Here is a 9,141-nt window from a genome sequence, read left to right on the forward strand (position 1 = left end):
ACAGTGTTTTGTCGTGAAGATCCAGTGTTAAAGTCCAAGACAATAATCATAGGATCATCTTTGACCATGAAATCTTGTGAAAACTACAACTGCAGAAGAAATGTGTAAGTGTTTCAGGTTTAAGTTTAAAATTAACTTAATGGTCAGACGTCCTTTTTAAACTTATTAATGAAAGCATTACATGGATAATATCTGTGCAATGTCTTAAAATTAATTTCCTTTACCTTATTGGGCAATACGAAACTATTACATTCTCACCATATTTTCTCAATAAAAGAGATGTGAAAAAATGGGCTTCCGTTTCACAAGTGCATTTGGACAGAAACAAACATTTTGGATGAGACACTTTCTAATAGGAAAATTGTTACATTTTCTATCCATAATATGTTCACCTCCAATAACAATATTTGCGATCTCTTTGCCAATCGCGTCATAAAGATGTGTTTTTAACAAGATGAAGCAATCTTATACTCTCCGTTTAGCTATCCATCACCGTTCCACACTCCAGCCCAGTATGTGAAGGGAATGCACCAAATATCTGTTTGCAAACCACCATAAATCTCTAAAAGAAGAAGCCGCTGTTATCGCGATATCTTGTTGTGAAGAAAAGGCGGATACGTTGAGAGGCAGGTTACCCAGGCAACAACCGCACGAACTGTAAACATTCATCAGCTTCTGTTCTTGTTCAATTTGAAGCAGGTTAGCAGATATTTCCAGACACAACTTTTAAGGTTTGTTTCATCTGGTAGCTTTTGGTATGTAATAGTTTACCTCACACAGATCGTAAACCGCCTTGAAGCTTTCCGTGTACGATCACGATTCTGGCTGCATTACGATGGTAAATTGGTCGTGCAGTACGAGGGGCTGTATTCATCCAAAACTGAAGAAAGAACTTTAAAAAATGCAGGACAATTTATCACTACAATATACACTGTATATATATATATACATATTAGATGAACATTTTATAACCATCCCTAGAAACGTATGTAAAAAATGTTCCGTGAACTGTTAGACGTGTGAATGTGTAATATCGCAGTTATCCACTGGGAGGCGTCATAGGTCTCGGCTGAAGAAAAGGGGAAATCTGATCTGGGCTTGAAAGGTTTATGGAGTAAATTTTAAGGGAAGACATCTTTTATTCACATTTCTTTTGGTTTGTTGAGTGTATGCTCCTTTTGTGTGCAGGTCACAGATTTATCATGCAGACACCAGATTATTTGGAGATAGACCTCAGTAGATTGGTGATCCACAACGAGAAGTTCCTGAATATTCTGGAAGAAGTGATGAAACTCAACTGGCTTCATGAAAGAACCCAGCCGGTATGTTTAGTTGTACAGTAATTGTGAGCTCTGTCAGTGCTGTACATGCACATTTTTTATATAGTCTGCCCTACACTTTACAATCAAATTTGTAGTTTTTTCGACGCAGATTTTCACATTTTAATTTCAGTTTACAAATACATTTTTGAGAGTTAGATCAGCACTGTGATCGACAGTTATTTTTTTATTAAATCTTTTTCAAATATTTCTTAGGGGAAGTTACAATTGATGGCAAAGACTCTTAGTTCCCTTGCCTCTCGTGCTGTGGAGAACAATCATTTCATCGATCTTCAAGTCCTCCTAGAACATGTAATCAACTAACTGTTACAATGTTTATGTAAAAATATGCTGTAACCAACACAGCAAACAGTGAAATTCATAATTGGAAAATCTTTTTCATTTTTGATAATCACTTGAAGGTGGATGTCAATTCTGAAGACTATATGGGATATACACCTCTCCATACAGCCTGTCAGTTGGGAAATGGAGAAATGGTTATGTTCCTACTGGACAATGGTGCAGTGAACCGCTCTAAACATTGCCCATTACACTTGGCCATTAAGAACAGGTAATCTCAAGCATGTATGTAATTTAATCAGGCTGTGAACTCAATGAGCTCCAATGATTTGTTTGTTAAGCTGCATTGATATTCAACTACTAAAGAGCCATTCATTAATTTATGTTGCCCCATCTTACCTTGGAAGAATCCCATAGTTTCAGGCCAAATTAATAGTTCAGTTTCTTGACAAGCATCAGGCGTAACACCAGACCTATTGAATGGGGGTGTTTCCATCTCTTCATGAACAAAAACTATTCAACTGTTCATTGTCAATTTCAAAAACAGTTTTCAAAGGTGGCTTATCACAATTTCACATGTTGAATTAGAGATGCTCAGTTGCACATACATGTAACTGTGATGGACTGGCAACCTGAAAGTGTGTATGGAAATAAATCTTTAAATTGCTCAAATAGTTCTTCTAGTATGAACTGCTCCCATATTTTTAGCATATAGACTGCTGTGTCTTGTAGGAATTTTCTAGTTATCGAGCTCCTGAGGTGGAAAGGGTTCACTGTTAAACTACACCCAGTGAGAATTGGCGTGGAATTGATCCAGTAAGCACTAATTTAGTCAATTCTTTCATTTTTACTAATAGAGTGGATCTAAAAAGTCTACACACCCTTGATCAGATTGCAAGGTTAAAACCTGGTTATTGCAAAAACATTATTTTCATTTAAATGATTTTTTTTGTTATTCACTTAAATATATAGGTTGCAATTTTACAGTTAAGGTGGAACATGTTCCGACATGATTCTTCTTGATTTCCTTTTTTACATGACAAAAAAACAGCAATTTTAACAAAAGTGTGTAGACTTTTTAGATCCACATATAACTGTATATAGGAAACAAGAAGCATTTTTTCTTAGATTACACACATTTTCTAAAATATATTATTTAACATATCTTTATGCCACAAATGGTTTTGTTTCAACTGTCCCTCTACAGAACAGTACGAAAGAGAGATCATGCGCTACTGCATGCCTGGTTTCTCTCAGGGGTGGACATGGACACCTCTGACTACAATGGGTGGACAGCAATGAAGGAGGCTGTTCGCTTGGGGGAAAACACCATGATAACCAAGCTAGTGCACTACAGAAGCACGCCACTGGTATAAAAAAACTTTCTTATTGAACAATATTAGAAGTGGACATTATAAAATGATCTTCATGCTATTTTCTATAGTACAAATAAAAAAGCTGTTCAATCTTTTTTCTCTGATAATTACAACTGTATTCTTTTCTTATGTGATAATTACTGCAGAGCCTCGGCAGTTTGTTATGTATATGTTACTTTGTGCAAAATATTTATATTTTAAAACTGTTTGTGTTTAATTAAAGAAAGAAAGTTATAAGGATGTGTAAATGAGGAAAGACATTTTGTTTCATTTTGTTGTGAACTTTTTCTTAACTCATTCACACTTTTCCTTTCTCTTGCAGTCCTCTGTGCCCGTGTACAGGAGGAGAAGAGTCTCGCTTTAATCTTTCCCCTTCTGCAGACTCTCTGCCCTGTACTGTAGATAAACTTGTAAATAGTTCTGTTCTTTTTCTTTTTGTGTTCTTTTGTCAATAAGATTGGTGTTTTATCTGCGTTATAAATGTGTTTGAATAAACTTTATAAACTAACATGCAATATCATTTTGTCTTGCATTCTCATCATCGTTTTATACTTCATAGTTTTATTGCTTACTGTCGACTACAGCAGGAGTCATTATGCTTGTAAAAAAAGACTTTGTAAGTTATAAACTTACCAGACGTCAGCAAGGTAATGAAAAATCAACAAAGACGTGTCATCATCCCTTATTTCAAAATCCCTCAAACTATTCTTTGGAAACGATGTGTTTGGTATTTTTCACAGAGCACCTTTTATATTGAGTTCTGACTAAACTTGATTGACATGAAATGGTTTTTTATCGTATGCTTGTTAATAAGATGGGAGTTAATAGATCAACAAGAATCCTTCTCATGATCAAAATAAAACCAGGCAATATGCAAGACGTGGAAAAGGGCTTTTTATTGCTATAAATATGGAAGGCCATGATACAACACGGACAACCATAAGGTGATTAAACCAAAACGGACTGACACAGGACAAGAGAAACACGGGTTTATAAGGGAATTCAAACAGTGAGATAACGAGGAACAGCCAAAGAAAAGAGCTGAAAATCAGAAACCCCAGGTGAAACATGGAAACTGTACTGAAAGAATTAACAAGGTAACAAGAGGGGCGGGTTCAACACGGACTCCAGACACATGGCGAGCTGTCACAACAAAGCCATGTGCCCGACACAAACTGAGGACAGAGACAAAAAACCCATAGGTGCTAGACCAGACAGAAGCTTTATGTTATTATTGTCTTAGAATGAGCAATTTCTATCTACATACACCGCAGGTCCCCTCACATAGAATTCGTCATGCTCATTTCTTTTGGACTTCAGTGTTTGGAGACGTGAATTGACGTAAAGCTTGGCGAACAGTGGATAGTTTTTTATTGATAATAAAGTAAAAGAAGTGTCCATTAAAATTATGCATAGGATATAAACAGCTAAACATGTGCTGGAAAGTTTAAAACTGAATATTTACTACCATTGTTGTTCTTGTCATATTGAAAAAGAAACCATTTATTTTTTATTTTTCCATTGCATTCACACAAAATTGCTTTGGGTTGATATGAAACGGTTTATTATGAAGAGTTAAACTTTGCTTTACAGCTGACGGGATTGGACATATTACTATACTTCAATGATCAAGGATTGGATAAAGATGTAATATATCTTATACATTTGTTAATTTCACTGTGAGATTTTGCATTCATTAAATGAAACGGTCTGACTCCAAACCAACATGTTCTCATCCAAAACTGAAGAAAGAACTTAAAAAAATGCAGGACAATTTATCACTACAATATACACTGTATATATATATATATATATGTAACAGAGTTTAAATAATGTTGTTAAATTCATGCATTAATTGGGAAAACTCGACGTTGGCTGTTGCGTAACCTGCATTAGCATGCGTGATATTAAGGGCGGAGCTACGTCAACACCAGCAGAGTTTCACATCTCTGGCAGTTGCGTTTTCTCTCTTAATATCTCACTTATACAAAATATGTAAAAGATGGTTACTTAAGTTTATAATTTCTCTGCATTTATGTGATTTGATGAGAACAGAGAAAGTGATTTTATATTTTATTTCTTTAATGTATGTTTTATCCACTATATGTTATGTATATTCAGCAGAGTTTCACATCTCTCGCTGTTGACTTTATGCAACGTTGATGCGCTGTCCTTTAACCAGCTTTTGGTCGTGTTTGTCCCAGATTCCAATAAAGAGATCTTGAGTGACCATCCACCTGCTCTCAGTGTGATTCCATCCACGCAAAAGAAGACCGTCACATTGGTGCCGTGACCCGGATTTGGAGTGAGGTTTAGAGGGGTGAATGTAACAGAGTCAAGCCGGTGAAGTGCTGAGCAAGTATGTAAACCTCACTCATCTGCCTCAACGACTCTCTAGCGACAGACGCTAGAGGCTGCGGTCGTTAGCCTCCTCGCTAGTTCGCGTGACTCCCATGCAGAACCGACCCGGTTCGAAGCCCGCCTGGAGCAGGTGTGGTCCGTTCCGTCACATATATACATATGTAACCCCAACATCTAATTAGGGATTAGGAGTACTCAACAAAGCACAAACCACAGTCTGTTTCTCTGCACAAATGTATTTATTCAACAATAATAAGAATAACTCAAGGATAAATGTAATGGGCAAAGAAACTGAGTTAAACAAAAACGACAAGACACTTTTGAACACCTACAGAGCATGGGGCCCACCAGTTATATCACATAGAGAATACTCCACCAATAAGTGCACACTCACACTACATCACAAGAGAAAGCAAAGGTTCACTTCAAATTCCAGACAACGGTAATCACCCAAAATCAAAATCACAACACCTATATACCTTCACCTTGGCGGAGTAATTCACATGGCATACACAAGCGAGAACCCCACAGTTCGTGGGTCCACAATGGATAGAAAACAAACAAACAAAACAAAACAAACAAAGTAAGAAAGTAAAGATACAAAAATAACTCAAATCACGTTGCCATAAAGGACCCGGTTTAACATTTGGATCATACCAAGATAACCATTAAGCCATCATAATTTCTGGTAAAGAAAACAAGAAAAGTAAAAGTAAACGGCAATCATGCATTCTCTGCAAAAGAAGAAACACAAAGTATAATTGCCATATAAAAAGTTACTATAATTAAAAGCATTTACAATCAAGTATAAAACAAATTAAACTATCAAACGTTTAAACTTAATCCACGAATTTAGTACGGATTAATACCTGCATTTACATGCTTAAATCTCTGAGGCACCCAAAGTATGCTGATCCAAACAGGCACTAAAACAAGAGGCAGATATAAATATTAAAACCAAGCAAACTCGCAATAGCAAAAAGGATTGGACTAAAATTACCATTGATGCTCTAAAATAGGTCTGCTTTATTCTTTGAAGCAACAAACAACATTTTCTGATGGGGCACTCACCAATTCAGTTCTGTTAATCAATGATTTTATCATCAGCTCTTACACAGCCTTAAGTACCCACACCACATGGTGCTTCAAAGAGGAAGTCCCTAAAATTGGACTTCCTTTTATAATAATCTGACCTGTGGGATTTGTAGTTCATCTCATTTGTAGTCCCTATATCTTTTACCCCATTACACATATTAGATGAACATTTTATAACCATCCCTAAAAACGAATGCAAAAAATGTTCCGTAAACCTTTTAGACGTGTGAATGTGTAATACTGCAGTTATCCACTGGGGCGTCATAGGTCTCGGCTGAAGAAAAGTTGAAGGCTACAGAACATAGACATCTGATCAGGTGCCAGTTGCATAATCTGCTTGACTAGTCGTCTGTTTTTTTTCTTCAAGACTGGTCATAACTTCAAGTCAGTTACATAAAAATGCAAATTGGTCTCATTGAAATATGAAACACAAGACCGATTAGTCCTAACTAATTGCTAGTCCGTGAGAATAGTTGTTGAGACTTTTTAGCTATACAACTGGTCCCGATCATCACTCGGGCTTGAAACGTTTTTAGAGTGAATTTAAAGGGAATATTACTTTCATTCAAATTTGTGTTTTTGTTTGTTGAGTGTATTCTTCTTTTCTGTCCACTTCACAGTTTTATAATGCAGACACCAGGTGCTTTAAAGATAGACCTCCATAAGAGTGTTGTGTTGTGTGATGGACCACCCCTGCACATGTTGGAGGAAGTGATGCAACTCAACTGGCTTGATATCAGAAGCCAGCAGGTATGTTTAGTTGTGAGCCGTGTCAGATGTGCTTTACGTTCACATTTTTTATATATTCACTATACAATTCAATTTGTATTGTTTTTAGACGCAGCCTTACACATTTAAGTCTAGTTTGTGAATTCATTTTTGAGAGTTATATCAATGCTTTGGTCGTCTGTTAATTTGATTAAAACATCTATTTCCCAGGGGAAGCATATATTGATTGAAAGAACCCTTCCCTCGCTTTCGTCTAATGCTGTGAAGAACAATGATTTCAACTCTCTTCTAGTCCTCCTAGAACACGTAATCTAACTCATTGTTACAATTTTTCATGTGAGAATATATCTGAACCAACACAGCAAATAGTGAAATGTGTAATTGGCAAAATTTTGCCTTTTCTTCTACATTTCTGACAATCGTTTGAAGGTGGATGTCAATTCAGGAGACTATAATGGACATACACCTCTCCATACAGCCTGTGAATTGGGCAACTTGGACATGGCAATGTTCCTGCTGGGAAAAGGGGCTTCACCTGAATTCACCAACAGCTTTGGACAACGGCCATTCCACTTGGCTATTAAGAACAGGTAAAAAAAGCCTTTTTGGAATTTAAACAGGCTGTGAACTCAATGGGGTGGTTTCCCGGACAGGGTTTAAGTCTAGACTTAAAAAAAATGTAAGAGCTGTCTAAACTAAAATTGCACTGACATATGTTAAAATACATCAGTGGAGTTGTTTTGTTTTAAAAAGCACACAAGTCATGTTTTTAAAAACTACCTTAATGTCCTAAATTACCTAAGGCCTATAGTCCCGGTTTAAAATAACCCCTATCTGGGAAACCAGCCCAAGAAGTTTTTTTAGCTAAATTGACATTCACTAGCCATTCATTCATTTATTGCCATGTTCAAATAGAGATGCTCAATTGACCTTATATGTAACTGTGATGGACTGGCAACCTGAACAGGTGCATGGAGATAAAAAGTTAAACTACTAAAAATAGTTCTTCTATGACATGCTCCCGGATTTATCACGTATAGACTGCTGTGTCTTGTAGGCATTTTAGAGTTATCAAGCTTCTGCGGTTGAGAGGGTTCACTTTGAAACTACACCCAGTGAGAATTGACATTGAAATGATCCAGTAAGCAGTAATTTTGTCAATTCTTTCATTTTTTTCACTTACATATGTATATAAGCAATAAGCATTTTTCCCCAAATTGCACACATTTTCTATAACACATACATATCTATGAGTCATAAATGGTTTTGTTTCAACTGTCCCTCTACAGAACAGTACGAAAGAGAGATCATGCGCTACTGCATGCCTGGTTTCTGTCAGGGGTGGACATGGACACCACTGACTACAATGGGTGGACAGCAATGGAGGCGGCTGTTCATTTGGGGGACAAAACCATGATCACCAAGCTAGTGCACTACAGAACCACGCCACTGGTATAAAAAAAACTTTCTTATTGAACAATATTAGAAGTGGACATTTAAAAAAATCTTCATGCTATTTTCTATAGTACAAATAAAGAAGCTGTTCAATCTTTTTTCTCTGATAATTACAACTGTATTCTTTTCTTATGTGATAATTACTGCAGAGCCTCGGCAGTTTGTTATGTATATGTTACTTTGTGCAAAAAATATATATATATTAAACTGTTTGTGTTCAATTTTCTTGTGTTCAAGAAAGTTCTAAGGATGTGTAAATGATGAAAGGCATTTTGTTGTGAACTTTTTCTTAACTCATTCACACTTTTCCTTTCTCTTGCAGTCCTCTGTGCCCGTGTAAAGGAGGAGAAGAGTCTCGCTGTAATCTTTCCCCTTCTGCAGACTCTCTGCCCTGTACTGTATATAAACATGTAAATAGTTCTGTTCTGTTCTTTTTTCTTTTGTCAATAAGATTTGTGTTTTATCAGCGTTATAAATGTGTTTTAATAAACTAACATTGAATATAA

General features: G+C 36.3%; 1 protein-coding gene across 7 annotated transcripts; it reads left to right on the forward strand.

Annotated features, from left to right (window-relative positions):
- Window positions 1-285: 285 nt before the first annotated feature.
- LOC130429356 (60 kDa lysophospholipase-like) lies at window positions 286-9,141 on the forward strand. Of its 7 annotated transcripts, XM_056757873.1 has the most exons (8): window positions 4,917-4,950; window positions 5,200-5,354; window positions 7,072-7,201; window positions 7,391-7,486; window positions 7,610-7,770; window positions 8,238-8,321; window positions 8,470-8,632; window positions 8,958-9,141. In XM_056757873.1, exons 3-8 carry the CDS (start codon window positions 7,079-7,081, stop codon window positions 8,973-8,975), a joined length of 645 nt encoding a protein of 214 aa, XP_056613851.1. In that variant the 5' UTR covers window positions 4,917-4,950; window positions 5,200-5,354; window positions 7,072-7,078; the 3' UTR covers window positions 8,976-9,141. The 7 variants fall into 7 exon arrangements, with proteins under 7 accessions (XP_056613846.1, XP_056613847.1, XP_056613849.1 ...); XM_056757868.1 differs by lacking the exons at window positions 4,917-4,950; window positions 5,200-5,354; window positions 7,072-7,201; ... (3 more) ...; window positions 8,470-8,632; window positions 8,958-9,141 and adding exons at window positions 286-731; window positions 1,189-1,322; window positions 1,536-1,631; ... (2 more) ...; window positions 2,827-2,989; window positions 3,318-3,503; XM_056757869.1 differs by lacking the exons at window positions 4,917-4,950; window positions 5,200-5,354; window positions 7,072-7,201; ... (3 more) ...; window positions 8,470-8,632; window positions 8,958-9,141 and adding exons at window positions 286-699; window positions 1,189-1,322; window positions 1,536-1,631; ... (2 more) ...; window positions 2,827-2,989; window positions 3,318-3,503.

This window comes from Triplophysa dalaica, chromosome 10 (genome assembly GCF_015846415.1).
Source record: "Triplophysa dalaica isolate WHDGS20190420 chromosome 10, ASM1584641v1, whole genome shotgun sequence".
In the NCBI taxonomy this organism is placed as follows: Eukaryota; Metazoa; Chordata; class Actinopteri; order Cypriniformes; family Nemacheilidae; genus Triplophysa; species Triplophysa dalaica.

Excerpts from the sequence above, each read along its gene's own strand:
- LOC130429356 (XM_056757868.1), top strand. The coding sequence starts at position 1,203 with ATGCAGACACCAGATTATTTGGAGATAGACCTCAGTAGATTGGTGATC. Across the intron at positions 1,323-1,535 it reads TTCATGAAAGAACCCAGCCG|GGGAAGTTACAATTGATGGC; the intron begins GTATGTTTAGTT and ends AATATTTCTTAG. Across the intron at positions 1,891-2,351 it reads CACTTGGCCATTAAGAACAG|GAATTTTCTAGTTATCGAGC; the intron begins GTAATCTCAAGC and ends TGTGTCTTGTAG.